We start from the raw sequence: 17,965 nt of genomic DNA on the forward strand, positions 1-17,965 counted from the left end.
TCACGCGTCTTGTATCGCGCATTTTTAATTTCATCGACGATGAAGACGTAATTTCATTTTAAAATTACTATCTTCTTTTTTACTTTTAACGAAAATTCTTCAGAATATCACAGTGTTCGTCTTCTTTTTTTGGTGCACTGGAACCGACAATGAGGTATCTAAAAATACGAGGCCATCAGCGACGCGTCGTTAAATTATGGAGGGGGACTGGGTTGACGTTGGGTGATTAATTAAACGAAAGGTTAAATTAAGCGAGATAGCAATAATTCTCGCCTGGCCCTGCAGACGCTGTTACGTTGGGAAAACGAGTGCCATGGCACTGCAGCAGTTCTATGTGCAACATGTTTACGGTCTGTGGTCCACGCAGAGTCATACGTCCCATGTGAGCGAACAAGAAAGCGGGAGAGAGAGAGAGACGGACAGAGGGAGAGAGAAAACGATATTTGACATCGGTTCCCACAGGATGTAGCCGAGGTCAACTCGTACAACGCGCATTCACAGGTACCGAAACAAGTTTAAAAATTGTCGTAACGACGAAAGATTCTAAAAGCGAATAGGAATAATGGACATCGAATCCAAAAGACGTAAAATTGCCCTTACAATTCATGAAAAGACAATTTTTACTTAATTTACTCTTAATCAGATTCTCAAAAGGGCGCTAATTAATATTATGTGTCACGGACAGAGCAAAATATTTAGCGTCGGTGCTGCATGGCTGCCGGGTGGAGATCGCAGGGGGACGCTATTCCATTCGTTGCAACGAGAACCACGACGTACGACCTCGTGTACGGTCGTCCGTATGTACAGAAGCGCGCAACGCAAACTAATTTCATTTACTGTCCCGCCGTGTGTCTCACCGGCGCGGCGTCTAACTTTACTGTCAGAACGGGCCCGCAGAAGCATCGGTCTCGACCAAGAACCAGTCCCCTGAACCCGAAGCCTTTCTCGTCGACACGCTGCCGTTCCAGCTTTCGCGGCTGCTATCATCAGCCGTGTACAACCGCTCCATGTGAGCGCTGTACCGGCACGTATTTTCGGCTCCTTCGGGAATTCTTGCATCCTGGCCCGAGGAAATCTCTCTCGCGAGCCCGAGGAGAGGCGTATTGAAAGCAATGACATTTATCGTTCGCTGCGAGGGATGCAGATATAAATTCCCTTACAAGTTTTACGCAAGAAATGTAAATTCTCGATGTTTTCCGAAACTTCTCCTCCCCCAAAGAATGGCTCTCGCTAACAAGTTTTGACGCAGCTTATTTTTCATGGATTTTATAATAAAATTCGCGCGCAAAGTGTATTTGAATTAGATAAGAAGAATTTAAAATTCTCGATGATCCTTCTCGCATAACAAGAGTAAAGTACATTAATTATCAAAAACACTCGCTGCACACTTATGTGCGCACTTATGAGTCAAATGTTCGTTTTGTTCGGTTCTTTTGAATTCCATGGTGGACATAATTCAGCGTGATAAATTACATCATTTATCATATTTAACAAAAGCGATGCTGGACGAGACAAGAAAAACGCGAATACGCGACAACTTATAAATGGGATAAAATTTCGCGAGTCTCTCTCTTCCGACTTTCGTGAAATTTTCAAGCTCGACTTGAAAACGAATCGGAATACGCTGCATAATGGAATGCTTTGTATCCATATCTCATTGATTCATGACGTAAAGTGAACTATATATTAACGAAGCTTAATACGCGACGGCGTGTCTTGCTCCCTCGCCTTTTTCTTATTTCCGCCCAAGTTTTATTCAGCGCGACAGCTGAACGAGTCCGTTCGCTATTATACGGATCGCGGATAATGAATTCTTATGCTTCAGAATCAGTCCGTTGAAATTCTACTGTTTCAAGCCAACTCTTGCAGGAATCTATAATAATATATAATTCACGGCAATGAAAGCGAGTCGTATTTTTTAACGCTCCGTAGCTTTCAAACGCTTCCAGACGATCTCAGACGTAGGACAAGGAGTAAGAATTACACGCGCGATCTAGATTTGACTTTTCCGGACCGTTTCCGCCAGTTGACACAGAGTCTTTCAACTGCGCGTAAATGCTCGTCAAACAAGGAAAAGTTTCGTGAATTAATTACACTGCATTCGCATAACCGCGTCAAGTTTGCCTGACGTTTAGATTATACATTTCCTGTATTTGCCGAGAAGCATTTTGAATCAGAATGACTTCGCGCAAGTAAATTTCGAATATAATGGCGCTATTAAGCGTAAAAACCTATTCGCGTATTTCGCTCCTCTCTCTCTTTCTCTTTCGTTGAAACATACATCTAAAACATATTATATATCTTTTTATGCGGCTAAAATTATGTGTCTTTTGCATCTGTCTTTCGTGCATAAACAGCCACAAGATAAAATATATTAATATTTTAATGAGTCAAATGTCTAATAAATGGGCTAGACAGAGAAGAATGTCGTTTACAATGTGATATAAGTTGACTAATGGGCGGTTTAATTGAGACTTGTCTTTGAGCTCTAGTTGACATTAAGAAGTAGGAAAAGAATGCGATATTAAGAACGTTTGAGTTACCTGATGCCGCCCCTCGTCGTGTCATAGTTCAAGATTCTGTTGCCGTGAAGCCACTGGACGACGCTGTATTGCACTTGCATCGCTATATGACGCACGACGCATTGTAGTTCGATGGTGCTATCGGCCTCATAGTATTTATCCCGCAATGGTTCACCTAGAGCGTCCACTATTTGGACGGACGGTGCTGAAATTCGAAAAACATGTTAATAAATCTCAATAAATTTTATCCGACTTATAATCATGTCAATAATCATATCGAAACGATAAGAGAAATTCAACAATAATGATACCTTTTCTTACGTGAGGAAATAGAGTAGTTAGTATACTTTTCAAGAGTGCATTGTTATCTCTTTGCATATTCGACTATGTTTGAAGTCGTAATTTTTCGATCAAGAAAAAAAAGATTGGCATCGTAACCAGTTAAGAACGCTTCACGAGCACATTTTCCTAAAAGTTTTTATCCTCTTATAAGAAGTTTGGAGCCACTATATTGAAGTAAAAGTACGTACTACATTTGGTTTAAACATCGTAGCATCATAGCTTGCACGAAAGTTGTATATGCGTGATCTATCTTGTACGAAGCATATATCTCTTGTAAAAAATCATCCTATTCTTATGCCAGCATTGCTGAATAACGTATCAAACTAATTCATTCACAACAAATCTGTATTAATAAGAAATTATTTTTATTTCATTTTTAAAATTTACATGATATATTTTTTTTGCAGTTTTGCATGTAAAATTTATGAAATATTAAACCTCAAGGACTAGATCGTATCAATAAAAAGTTATACTAACGTTGACAAAATTAATAAGATTAAAGAGATAATCGATTAAAACTAGATGTTATGTGAGTTAATTATTTTGTAGCGCACATCATTATTATTATTGATATATATGCAATCTTATATCTATACTTATCCTTTTACTTGATAATCTTTTTACTTGAGAAAGATTTTTATATTCTATGAAATGCCATCAACATTATTTGCTGAGAGTTTGTCGCGACAATTTGCGCGTCATGAAATTCAGCCGTATATACGAGCGTAATATTGGATTATATCGAATTCGACTTCAAATATTTAACTTTATGGGCCAATAAATATCTCTCATATTGACGTCATTGGGTTGTCCACACGATCGAGCACCCAAACGTGATCGAGCTCAATTCATTCGCATATTCCCATCGATGTCTTTCGTCGAACTGGACCATTTCCAACATTCTTTCTCTCTTTCCCTCTTTCTCTCTCTCTCTCTCCTCTCTTTCTCCCTGATACCAGATTCCTGTTTACTTACTTGGCATAAGTGTATCGCGCCCATGAAACCGGGCAACATACGACTATGAAAGAACGTACGGCTACGAAAGAAAAATCACGAAAAAGAGAAACGTTTTGGAGATAGATCAGTATCCTCCTCCCTCCCATTCTAGTGCTTGACCTCATGAATACCACAGAAAATGTAATCTCTCTCGCGCTTGCCCTTTTCTCTTTCCCTCGGCCTTTTTTTTTTCTTTACGTTCCCTATCTGAGGTATGCCACGTTTTATTCCGCCTGCTTTTACGCCACGTGATACAAAATTTTTCTCTATTCCATGTATGAAAATATATTTTTCGTTCATTTTCCTTTTCTTTCTCCTTCGCCCGATAATTCTACGTTAACGCTCGCAAATTTCAAGATATTGCACATTTTCGCAGTTAGTACGAATAATAAAACTTCAACCAGAAGTTAAAAAAAAAATACTTATTTATGTTGAATTTTATCATTATTGCAACATGAAATGTCTAATCATAAATTAAGCGAGTAAGATTTATGCAGAAATTATTTTCAATGAAAAACTGAAATTTCCTAATATCAACTCGCAAAGAAATTTTTACTCGTATCTCATTTTTATCGCAGAATGCATGAGAAATAAAACTTGAAGATTTCTCGCTGTGAAAACTGAATCTAAAAAGGCACATCATCTATTTTGCTCTTAAACTCGAAAAGAAAAGTAAGTTGTATATTAGCTATAAAATTCTTTATATGTTGTAATCACTAAATCTCTACCGTTCTTCCTTTTATTAACATCTTGGATGGAAAGGACACGCGTCGACTAAATTGTCAGAGAAATTGGCTGCATAGGAAGACAGACGACAGATGGAGGTCGAGGAGAAAGGGCTGCATACCAAAATCTCGGCTACTTCATCTCGCGTAGTCTCAGCCTCCTCTCTTCTAGATTAAGTGTTGATCCTTCGTTTTACGTGCGCTCGTTCTAGCAAAAGCGAAGATCTCTTGACGTTCCTTGAATGTAAGTGTCCAATCAAGCGAACGAAATTATTTGCTTTGCATTCTTCTCTGTATTTGTGATTATCTAGTATTGATATCCCGATTATTTATGTAAATCATCTCTCTATTATTGTATCGAGAATCGTCCGAAAAATTAAAGATTTAAAAAAATTATAGATTTCAGATATTTATATTTTGTATCGCATTAATTGTAAATAATTGTTGGACAGTTTCATTCGAGATGTGAATTGATTTATGTAATTGTCCGCAGCTCAAAAAATCGATACTCTCTCTTTTCACATTTTATGTCCATTCACGTACGTAATAATCTGTAATTTTCCCACGCCGATCCAAAAACAGCATCGATAATCGATTGAAACGTGCGACAATAGTCGGACGGGATGCATTCACATCACGTGCGTTAATTATTGTACGATGCAAACGCGATATATCGTTGAAACGCGATTGCAAGATTCGCACAATAGACAATTGTGCTCGCCGCAATTTAACTTTCAAAGTTAAACAGATACAAAAAGAGAATTGATTATACCGGCTGACCAATGAGAGCTGGCGATTCGACGATACGATATGTTCTTTCAATGGCATTTGATGTATCGAACCACGTTATAAAGGATCGCGTGAAAACCGGGCGTACAAAGGCGCTTGCAACGCGAAACGATTAAACTTTAATTGTACGAAGATCGAATATACGATCTTGATAATAAGGAGAAAAAAATGAAAACCACATTGTCGACGAAAAAAGATTATAATAATAATTATTATTATTTGTATTAAAAAAATAAATATATATGACGCTCCTTCAAAAAGTAATCGACAAAGGCTACTATTTTGACAAATTAATGAGGAAAATGGAGGAACGCACCGGAATAAGAATGCGGTGAACGTTAAGCAGATAATCCCTTTGAACTCGCGTTAGGAAATTTCCCGTTGTAACACGAGGAAGCTACACTCGTCTCACCCCACGTAGGAAAGCGGAAGCTTACGATATAATCTCACATTGGCAAAGGCGCGCGGAGCAGGAAATAAGTACAAGAAAAAACCCGCTCTCCAATACTTTTTTTTCCTCGCGCTTTAAGCCTGTAATTTTATGCGATCCGGCAAAACCAGTACAGTGTCGTATTTTTATCTATAAATAAATTCATTAGAATCTTTACGCACGTTATCTTCCCGAGAGTCGGAGATATATGACTCTAGACCAAAGGATTCTAATTAAAAATTGCACTGATTATTAATTTTTTTCTTGTGCTTGATAAAACTATAATTTTGAAACTTTTTTAATAAACGGATACTGTGTTACCTATCTTTAGTCTCACTTTTTGAAGAATGGAGTATTGTTTTCGAGAAGAACATTTTTATCTACAAGTGAATCAGTAGAATCTTTGGTACGCACGTTATTTTTTCGAGAGTCTATGCGATTAAATCAAAAAGATTCCAATTAAAAATTGTGCTGATTATTAATTTTTTTCTAAAATTATAATTTTGAAACTTTTTGAATAAACAAAAATCGCTACTTATCTTTATTTTTATCTTTTGAGATTGATTATTGTTTCCAAAGAAAATACAGTCTTATAGTTCACTGTTAGCCTTTAAAATTATATGATTTTTTGTGTCCCCTCTATATGTTTATTAAAATCTTCCTGCCGTTCGCAACCGTTCCATTGTCCATTTCTCGCTCCAGTTCCCTTTTACTTACCATTTCGCTCTTGTATCCCCTCATTTTGCCGAATGGCTCGACACATCTCAATTTCGTTTCGAGTTAGAGCGAGATAAAGTTCTTGCGCTTTGCTCTACCGGTTCTTCTGAACCGGACAGAACGTGGATTTTCTCTTTCCTGTTCCCGTTTATCTCAGCTAAGGTTCGTTTTCAATTATCCTTTTAAGCGATTTCAACCGCAAGAACACCAAGTCAATTTATTCGATTGCTAGCAAAATTTCACAATTCGAGCTCCACTTCTTTTCTATCTTTTATCGTTATTATTGAATCGAAACGTATACGCCAGAGATGTTGCCTCTTTTTCTTGGCTTTTTTACCAATTTAAATAAGCACGACATTAGAGAAAGAAATTCAAGACATTTCGGGAGCAAGACTTTCTATCGTGTCTCAGTCTCTTATTTCGGTTCTTGGATTTATTACTAATTATTCTTCAAATTTGTGATTTATATATTTATAAAACTTTATATTCAGCTATTCTTACTATGGTTCAAAGGATATAATTTTTTGCGTTTCATCAAATAATCTTTCGTTTAGAAGCCAAAGAAAAATCTACATCACAAATTATTTCAACTATTTAATTTCTTTTACATTCCTATTCGTCGTAACGTCGTTAAATTCATTTCAAGCCCAGGCACGACGCGGGTGAAACAAAAAGGTGTTAAATGGAGAGAAGAGACATGTAAACTCCGAGAGAATAAATAGTAGAAAAATTTTCGCTCTTTGCTGCGCTCCTTTTAAGAGGATAAAATAATTGTGTCAAATTGCTCAAAAGGAATTCCTTTAGAAATATTCACAAATGACACGTGGAATTTGAATCAGGGGTGTGCAAAAAGCACGTTAATTTCATTCAAAGCGAATGTAAACGCGCAGAGATTTTTCTCTTTTGCGCAACTAACTAAATTTTAATACATTCTCATAGTTGCAATTTCAACGTTGATATTACTCGATATTAACTCTACATTAGATCCACATTATCACTTACCGTTAATGTGTAGATTAACGTAAATGAATTTAGGCGGATGGGTGCTGATCTGACACTCGTACTGGCCCTCGTCGCTGCTATTAACACGCTTGATACGTAGACGCCAGTTGTCTGGATACTGAAATTCGATGGTGTACCTTGAATCACCCGTATATGTTTGCTGACCCACTGTCAGCAGACTCATCTTCTCGCCACTCTCCTGTCGTCGCACCCAGGATACCTGTAATTTAAAATTGGTAAAAATGTGATTGAGTTTCACTTAACCAGTTCACTGGTAATGGCCCATATATGGCCAAAAAAAAGTGCCACAACTAGTAATGGCCCATATATATGTCCACTATGAATAACTTTGCCAATTTTCAACGGATTTGCATGAAACTTGATACACCCACATTTTTCGGGTCGCTGATGACAAATTTGGGATCGAAATTTTAAAATTCAAAATGGCGGATTTAGTATGGTGAATTAATTTTGTTATTCCATTATTATATTTGTTATTTCATTAGAGAAGATTCAAATTCGATATGTTCAAGTTTGAATGTCTTGAACTAATCCGTTATCTGTGACCAAAAAACATACCGAGTGTGATATATTTCCATAATGGAATATCAAAGTTAATTACTAGAAACCGCCATATTGGATCTGCCAGTTTAAATTTTGCAATTTTGTCTATAGATTCATCATAAGAGACTCGCAAAAACGCGAACATATCGAATTTGATCTTCTTCATAATGAAATAAAATTAGTCCGTCATATGGGATTCGCCATTTTGAATTTTGAAATTTCGACCCTTGATTCGTCATCAGCGACGCAAAAAAGCCCTTATAGATAAACTTTCATGTAAAATACGAATTTATTTGTTCTCACCAATTTTGGCACAAAACGTTGATTTCGGGTGTACCAGTGAACTGATTAAGACTTTCTCAGAAACTTATATGACCGCGACTCATTTTTATAATTCTTTGCTCATTTGCAATGTCATTAGTAATCGCACACACACAAATGTCTCCTTGATTTTATAATTATCTCGGATCTATCGAGATCAGATTATTGAGTATTTTTTCAAAGCCATATTATCTAACTGTTGGTCGATTCCAGAAGCACAAAATAAAATATCAACAGGTGTATAAATAGGTACGTATTCGGTTTTGTTCAGTTGTATCGACAATTCTCATGCAATATTACGGAATTTATATACGAGTGCATTCTGACATTGTTATTTATTCTCTAAAAGAAATTGTATTCTCCCGATCGCAGAGAATTCAAATTTTATTCTCTGTATCTTTGCCTTCGCAAAGCGCAATTAATATTTTTATTACAATCTTACGACGATCGACAATCGTTTAATGCATTATTCATAATGATAAGAATTATTGTAATCAATTATCACGTACTCTTGCTGATAATAAATCAATTTTAGCGGTATATTTTCACGGAAACATCCTAGTCAAATAGATATTCATAAGTATTTAGGCAGAATAAACATTTTTTGTATCGGGGTGAAATGCTTTCTTACCTTTTCTTTATCATAACGCGTATTCTGTCTTTAAGATCGTATTATTCGTATAACAGAAATTTGCAAATTAGCAGGAAATTGAAGACGATCAATCCAGATTTGCACAGGGGCTAACATAGGAGCAGACTGAGGCATGGTGAACGCGAATAGGGAATGTTTATCCACATAACTGAAATTGAATAATGTATTACCGAATAACCCCATTAGATGTACATATCTATCATATATCTTCTACGAACGAATATTTACGAACGTTAATCGGGTATTATAGGCACTAGAAATTCGAGATCTGTCGATATCGTCGAGATTACAAAGATATAAGTTGAATTTTGATTCGCGGCAGATATCTATTTTATTCAAGAGTGCAAAAATTTGCGCAACAAAATGTGCGGAAAATTGTATATTAGTGTTTTTTATACATTAATAAATGTAAATAAAACTTTATGTATGAAATTTGTAATATTACACGCGCACATAATTATTTTATTTTAAATAATTCACAATTCCGCTGTATTGGTTAACTATGCTGCCAGGTAACGGGATATTATCTGTTCAAGAGCCACAGAGATTCATGTGCACATAACCGATATCTGACCGCATAATTTGTTCTATAGTTTGGAGCATGGCTAATGCGGAAACGGTTTGTTACTGCATTACGAGCGGCAATAAATGCATTCCAAATAAACGTGGCAGTAGTTGAAAATATAAGCGTCATAGTCTTGCAACGCGACACGGTTTCGCGATTAAATATTATCTCCATATTTTTGCAAAAGCTTTCAAATTTCAACAATCAAAATACAATCAATATGCAAATATCAAAATATTTGCATTTATCATTATAAAAGTTTTGTGTTATCAGTCACGTTATATCGAGCAAAAATGATCGAGTATAAATAGTGACAAAATTTTTTGAATTTTTGCAAGATCTAATGCATTCGGATTTACAGTATTAAATTATTACGTGCAGATTACGCAAATAACCGGATTGCCGGCAGAGATTACGCGAATTTCTCCTTAAACTCGTTCCTTGAAGTTTAAAATGTACGAACGTTCGCGCACGAGCAGATTAATCATAATAAGCTAAACGTAGCTTACCCGGACCGTAATAAGGCAAAATATTCCGAGATTAGTCGTGAATTATTGCGCGAAACGTAACGGTGATTAAAAGGTACGAGGGAGTGGACCGGATACACGAGGAAAAACGGAAGGAGGACACGAGAATTACCGAGTGTGATTGCGCTTACTGTTTTGTCCTGCAGCAACGATATCCTACAGTCGAAAGTGACACTGGCGCCGGCCTGCACCGTAATATTGGAGCTCTCGCCTTCGAAGTGAGGGCCCCATTTGTGATCGTGATGATGCTGATGCTTGTTCAGGGTGCTGTGCGAGTCGAAGATGTAATTTAGCATTGGTGCATCCGTCGGCACAGATCGCTTCGCCGCCGTCGTCGATTTCGTGGAAATCGAGTCCGTCGCCAGAGGCAATTCTGCAACATAATGAGAAAAATATGTAGTACATTAAATATGAATCGCATTAAATATTAATTGTATTTTAATCGCAGTAAAGAATTATCTCAGATTTTTACACCGGAAGATGAGCAGCGGCTTTTATTTTGTTTCACGATATCGAGAGAATTATTATCTTGTTACGCAAGTGTAAAAGCAAATAGGTACAAATTAATATGAGAGATATATTTTGTAATATAATAAATATAAACCGCACGCGCGTTGTGCGTATTACATAATTAACAACATTTCAAACAGCGGCATATAAATTACATATATTATAAATACGAGCGGCGAGGATTCGTTTGGCTCGTCATGATCGTTTACGGCGTAACGTCAAATTTACGCGTATTTTCATATCGGACGATTCTCTTTCCGCTTTTTGCATTCAATCTGTCGCTTCCGATCGTAACTCGTGACTTTGTTTAATCGATTCGCTGGCATTTTCCCGTTTCGGGCCATCGCTCAGGGTTATCGACATCCAGCCAACCTGCCAATAACGACTCATATCGGCGTAAATACGCATTTATGGCCGTAACAGGCCAATAGTCGAGACATATGACATCCTCGAATCAGTAGTCGGGACATATGACATTCTCGAATTGATATTCTCCCCGATTATGGTATAATACATCTCGATTTTTTCGTATTTTCCGTATGACACGTCTCGTTATTCTATCCATTGAAAAAGTCATAAGTCTTTGTAAAAGCAAGAAGAAATACATGTAAAGGTTTCTCTCAGAATGTTACGTTTCCTATTTTCTTTCCACAATTAATCATATATAATTATAACTGCGTAAAACATATCAAAATATTTATAGTATTCTTTACTTATATTAGAAAAAACATTGTACTAAAGCACATGTAACTTATAAAAATTTTAATTTGATCAATCGTTGCACATTACACTATTTCTAAGTGAGAAGTTAAGAAAAAATAATTTCTTTGTGTTTTTTAAATTGTGATTTTTCAAATAAATCAGTTATTAAACTGTAAGATTCTTCTTTCGTATTAAAGATACGATTTATTAAAAAATTGTGTAATATTAAAAAAGCGTTTAATAAATGTGATTTTAATTTTTGTTACAATGGATGTTAGTTCGACTTAAGCAACGATATTTCGTTAACATGTATCGTTTATTGCTCTTCGTTCCTAGGTACTTTCAACTTTGATAATGATAATTTCCAGTTACATTTTATGCTACTGACAAAGTTCGCAGAGTACAATTCGACATCGTTGGGTACGTGGAATATTTTTACGGATATTTCGTCGCCAAGTGGAAACTTTTTTTTCTAAGACGAACGAGGAAATGGAAGGACGAGAATGTAAGAGGCAGACAAAGAAAGAGAGAGAAAGAGAAAGAGACTGAACAAGTACGATTTCACATAACACAACTACGATGAAGAAAGTCATTGCTCGTCCGCGTTTCAAGAATCACCAAGTTAGACGCTAACTCGCGACGACGACTTCTTCTAGATTTGTACCACGAAGGAAGCATCCCAGCAAGCAGATTAGTTGCTGACTGCTTGTAGAATCGAATGTCGAGATACGAGACGTCGAGCTTCACAAGCTAGGAAGAAATAAAAGGGAAAGAATAAGAGAGGAGAGAGATACGTCTTACTATTTCTTACTAAGTTGTAATGGAAGTACTATATATTTTATCCCCTCTCCCATTCTTTTGTTTTTCTTGGCAATGATTCTACAATTTTTTTTATAAAAAAATATATAAATCTTTTTATTAAAATTTTTTTATATAAAAGGTATATAAATTTGATATAAAAATATATAATTCTTTTCTTCCGAAAGAAGGGATTGTCTTCTCAAAAATTACTACGCGATTGAAAATTTTTATTATTTACTTAATATTGAAAATTATCTAAGTGAAAACGGTTCTCTTTAAATTAATAAAAATCAAATTGCGAATTCGCATTTTTCGCACATGCTAACGACGATCACTCTCTCTAAAGCATAAATTTAAATGCACGAACCTCGAGAGGTGCGCACGTCGGAGCTGCAGCGGCGCTATAAATATAAGAAATCGAGCGACGGGGATATGTCGAAAAATTTTGACGTACAGACTTCTTCTTCACAAGTCCCGTCACGTAACGCCAACAGAAGTTCCATCTGAGAGAGCACAGCGGACGTAAAGCCCGTTGCAGTCGATTGTTCCACGACCGAAGACGAATTGGAGCACTTGCACAGGTAATCCTGACTTTCATCGAGTCAGCGATAGGTGCACGGGAGTTTCCTCCGGACCGGCAGCCGTAAGATCCGACATGGAATTCACGGCATCGCGCGACAGAGAGAAAGGAGGAGAGAAACAGAAGGAGAAGGAGCGAGAAATATATATGTGTGGGGAAGCGCACAATTCCGCGACGCCAAGTCGCACGTCAAAAGGGATCAGTATGCCGCGGAGCGCGAAATTTTCCTTCCCGCACACGCTACTCTTCGTCATCTCGCATTTTCGAAGCTTCCTTATCCCTTTTCTCTTTCCCCTGACCGTCCCCCTCGCCAGTAGTTTCTCTTCGTCGTTCGTCCCGTCTCCTTCTCGCTCTTGCACCGCCGCGCGTCAATTCCGTTCCCTCGATCACGGAAATTTTTCCTTCGCCGGAGGGAAGAAAAACTGATCGGGAATTCCGGTGGAACTGTTGGAAGCGTGTTCCGGATACCGAGAAGAATCTATCTAGCTAGTCGATCGGCTCGTCATACACACTCCTCCTCTCTCTTCCTCCGTGTTTCTCCTTTATCTCGGATATGAAAATCGTTATGCGACGTATTGACATTAGTATCACCGGGTGAAGACTCTGCTTTGATATGGTAGCGTTGTTAAGGAAACGAATACAAAATTATAGTGTGAGTATATAATTTTCTTTCACGCGCACTCGATCGATTTACGAGATAAAAAATACAGCAACAACAGATATAAAATCATACTTCAAATGAAAATAGTGGAAAACAATATTTCAGATGATACGGGCGAGTCCAGATGAGAAGAGAAAGAGACGATTGACTATCAATTTGCATGTTTAATGATCCACCGAAATACATAAATTATTGCGATTATTTTTATATATGACATGTCCCGAATTTAAGAGTTAAGACTTTGAAAGCATGTAGGGAATCGATAAATTAAGAAAAAAGTCTTTTGAAAATTTGTTTTTACTTCGTTTTGACGAAAATCGCAAAAAAAAGAAAGTTTTTATTTTTTCACTTATTTATTTACATCTATTTATTTACATTGTTATTTTCTTAATGAAATTATTGCTCAAAATGTTGGCCTATTGCAGCAATGCAAAGCATCTAACATTGACAGCTATTGCAATCAATATTGTCGCGCTTCATTTATTTACAACCCTTTAATTTTCGAGAGAATTTTAATTCATTTTTTTCTTAATTCTAGATTCTACAACTTTTATTTCATGGTACTTTTTTGTGTTGATGGTTTTTTATGTTTTTTGATGATTTGTTTGTTTTGCAATTTTCTCTAAAACGAAGCTCTCTAAAGGAAATCTCTAAAGGACTCTTTTTTTAGTTTATTGATTCTTCCCATTCTTCCAAAGTCTTAGCACTTAAATTCGAGACACCCTGTATACAGCGATAATATTTACAGATGTACGAGGGTGAAAACGGTCGGATATAATAAATCACGCTTCTTGGAGCTTAATTAATTAGTTATTTCTACAAATCGCCTGTGAATTACGGGAGTTTTGTTCAAGAGAATTTTGAAGAATCGATCCAAGTTTACGATATCGGAATTTAACAAATGACATCATAATCTAACAATTTGATATAATATAATATACACGTCAGTATAAACCTATCTTTGGAAACTTTCCCAATAGAAGCTGAGAAGTGGAACGAGCTCCGTATCCGTGTCCAAACAGCTGACAGAGAAGTAAACAGAAACAACAGCGAAGCACCGTTAATCCCCGAGCAGTCACGCGCGGAATACAGTGTAATTCTACTTCTAAAGTCCGGCATTCGAGTACTAAACAGAAGAGAGAGATGGTCGCCGTCGGTATGTCGCTGGTAGCAGGTGATTGCGACCATTTGTCGGCAAAGTATACATTCCGAAATCACGAGCTGGATTACACGGCGTGACTAATTATACGAGCTCGTTCCAGTTAGACGCGAGATCTTGAACGCTCCGAAGTAATGCTCCGAAGAAACCCTCAGGGCGAGGAGAGAAATAAGGGGACATTTTTTTTTTATTCAAGCGTTTATTCTTCTACGTAAGATATAACGTGGTGCATCATGAGAAAGAAATGAAATGTAGTTTTCGCGAATGTTCCGCACGTTGCGCGAACGAATAAGGGAATTTCCCGACCGAAGAAGAATCTCGGTCGCGACAAGCGTTGATCGGTTCTACTTGGAAATCGTTTGCACCGCAGTTCGCTTGTATAGCGTCGTTCTGTCTTCGTTCTTGAGTCCAAGTTCGGGGATATCGTTCTAGAATGGAATGAGGGTTTACAACCCCTTCCTATAATTGTCTCTCCGAGCTCTATTTTCATAGACGGTGGACGGACAAAGGAGCGAGATTCACACGGCGTTGGAAACGCGCGATACAATCGTACGGTTTCTAAATCACTAAATAATTCCGATTCGTACCGCAGTCCATTCCGGTGCTCTCATGTTTTATGCATGCTATACCGTGCTACGTGTTACACATCGTAGGCTCACGATGCAGTTCAGGGGATCTGTACATCTTGCCTGATCGCGCCCTTCTTCTCCTGTTTCTTCGGTGTCGCTCGCTCCGTCAATGAATGGAATCACGTTGAACTTGTCGCCCCAGCTGTTTTTCATCGATATTTCAGTATAATATAATACATACCGATAGAATTTATCGTAGCTTTTTTTGTATGTACATGTTAAAAACAATATTGATGAAGGAAAGAGAGAAAAATTGGATAACTTATAAAAAAAAATATTTATATATATTCGCGTAATTTTTCATGAATGGAACGGTTTTCGTTATTTTCTCTTTCAATAGAGAAAAATATATTTTCCCAAGAGATCAATATTTCAAAAGAGAAACTATTTCAAAGTATCAAAAAATTTGATGCAATGTTATGAGTGAAAAATGTGGCTTTAACAAAGAATAAAAATTTCAAATCGATTTAACACGTGCAATGTATCGTTGAGAAATAGCCAGCATTATACTTATCAAAATCCGTAACCTGCTTCGTTCTTTACAAAGTTACAAAAAAATAGCCACTTCGCAAGTTTTCTATTCCACGATTCTGCTCTTTACGGATTTGTGTAATATTTGCAAACATAAAGGGAAAACATATATTGTATTGCATTAGATATCTTATGTCTTGGGCAGCTCTGCGAGACCGATTCGCAGAGGGCCGAGAACCGATTTATGACAAACGTGTTGCAGGTGCAACGCGTTGCAGATACTATAAATTGCGAGAATTGCAGGGTATACGGATGGACTCGCGGCGAACATTCGGTTGCATGTTCGAGTAGTTCTCTCGAATTGCGAGCGCTGTATACGTCATGCGGCCACGCACGCGACGTGCACGTGCATTACGCGTCCTGTCAATACGTTCTGTACGTCATATTGATTCAAAGTAACAGTCAAATTTAGTCCGACTATGCCAGCGACTATACTATTTCAGAAAGAAAGAGAGAATAGGGAGAAATTTATATATACATGAGATTGATTTTGTACGTCGATTATTTAATCAATTTCATTTGTCTCTCTTTCTCTTTCTCTTTCTGACAAAGTGTACAGTCAAATTAAATCTGACTCTTATTTTGAATTAATCTTTTAACATTTATATGTGTATACATATATATGATAATTGTGTATGTCAATTGTTTAATCAATTATATATATTTAAAAAATATAATAATTTTTTCTTATATATAATTTATTATTTAATATTTATTTAATTTATTATTATTATTAATATCTATTATTTAATTTATTATTTTATTATTTTATTATATATAATTTGTTATTTTATTATTATTAATATCTATTATTTAATTTATTATTTTATTATTTTATTATATATAATTATATATATTATATATGTATTAATTATATATATGTGTATAAATTAAATATACATGACTATTACCGCTCCAAATATATAATTAATGTCATTCTTTATTGCCATTTAAATTAACGAAAATCAAAACGGAGTGAAGAAAGAGAGGGAAAGAGAGAGAATGGGAGAAAGAGAGAGAGAAGGAGAGAGTATATATGTACAGTATATACGAGCTATCGTGGGAGAGATGGATAGACCGATACTGGAGGTTATCGTATCATTAACGAATATATACACGGGCACAAGCGCACGTTCTCGGCGTGGTTCGATGTGGATACATTTACAAGGATGCGGAGTAACATTCCGCGATGCTCGCAACGCGCTGCGGTGCGCATCGATCTCCCCGGGAATTAATTGCACATGTCGACGCGCCGATCGCTTTGTCACTTTCATGATTTGCGTACGTTGCTCCGACGTCGTGGTGTGTACCGTGCAGATTAGAAATTCTGCACGCGTTTCGAACGTCCAACGTTGCGCCACGTCCGGATACTCGTGCGTGACATGACGCTCCCGTCGTTTCGGTAGACAAACCCGTCGATGTGAGGTATCTGGCTGCAGCCGATTGCCCTCGTTTCGCGAATCTCTTCTCCCGCAGACGTGCTTTTATCTTAAATTAATCATTCTCTTTACTCTCGTCGCGCATTTTAAACGGAAAACGTATACCAGGCTACCGATGATGAAATTTCCCGCAATTCATCATCATACGCTCATCGTGATGTGCTCCAAAATTTCAATTATAATCCTTACAAAGTTGCCGGCGCAGAGTGTAACGTGTATGTAATATTTAACAGAATTAATAGAAAACGATCGGCAATTATATCTCGCGTACGGTTAATAATCATAATCTTATTATCGTTGACGGGCGAAATTCAAATGGCAATCGTCCATGTTTGTGATCCGGGGCTGTTTGTGATATGTAATAAATTTACTCCCTGCAATTTAGAACACACCCAGAGAGCGCTAATATTTCGACGCGTGCCATTACTTTGCTCCCCGACATTTCCGATAATCCTACATTCATTGCGAAATAATTGACGCTCGATTCGATAGAATGTAATTTGTATACCCGGTCATTAGTTATCGGCGCAGCGTTAATTGATGCGAAGCGTTTGTTATGAAAATAATAATTCGTTACATTCAATGCTTCTTTGTCGTCGCATTAATAGCGCTACTCGATGATCGCGATGTTTTCTCGTTTCCTCGCCATTATGCGAATCCGCCATCGGCGACGACTGCATCTGACAATGCCAAGGATGAAAACAAGGGTCGTTCAGCTCGTTTCTGTCTCTTACGGAGAACAATAACCGTCTCTATCCGAAGATAGCGTGTCTTCAGCAGAAGAGACCGCATCGCTACGAA

At 37.1% G+C, this 17,965-nt stretch overlaps 1 protein-coding gene across 3 annotated transcripts in view; it reads right to left on the reverse strand.

The window, feature by feature from the left end:
- LOC145964731 (zwei Ig domain protein zig-8) overlaps positions 1–17,965 on the reverse strand; it is a 125,087-nt gene that overhangs the window by 10,275 nt on the left and 96,847 nt on the right. For all 3 annotated transcript variants that reach the window (XM_083087792.1, XM_083087782.1, XM_083087776.1), the window contains exons 4-6: positions 10,284–10,525; positions 7,524–7,743; positions 2,544–2,727 (exon numbers count right to left, since the gene is read on the reverse strand). In XM_083087792.1, coding sequence (XP_082943918.1) covers positions 2,544–2,727; positions 7,524–7,743; positions 10,284–10,525 — 646 coding nt within the window. The remainder of the gene's footprint in view (positions 1–2,543; positions 2,728–7,523; positions 7,744–10,283; positions 10,526–17,965) is intronic.

Source organism: Camponotus vicinus, unplaced genomic scaffold, assembly GCF_025532165.1.
Source record: "Camponotus vicinus isolate PSW18456_S1 unplaced genomic scaffold, iyCamVici1.0 SCAF_1, whole genome shotgun sequence".
Lineage (NCBI taxonomy): Eukaryota > Metazoa > Arthropoda > Insecta > Hymenoptera > Formicidae > Camponotus > Camponotus vicinus.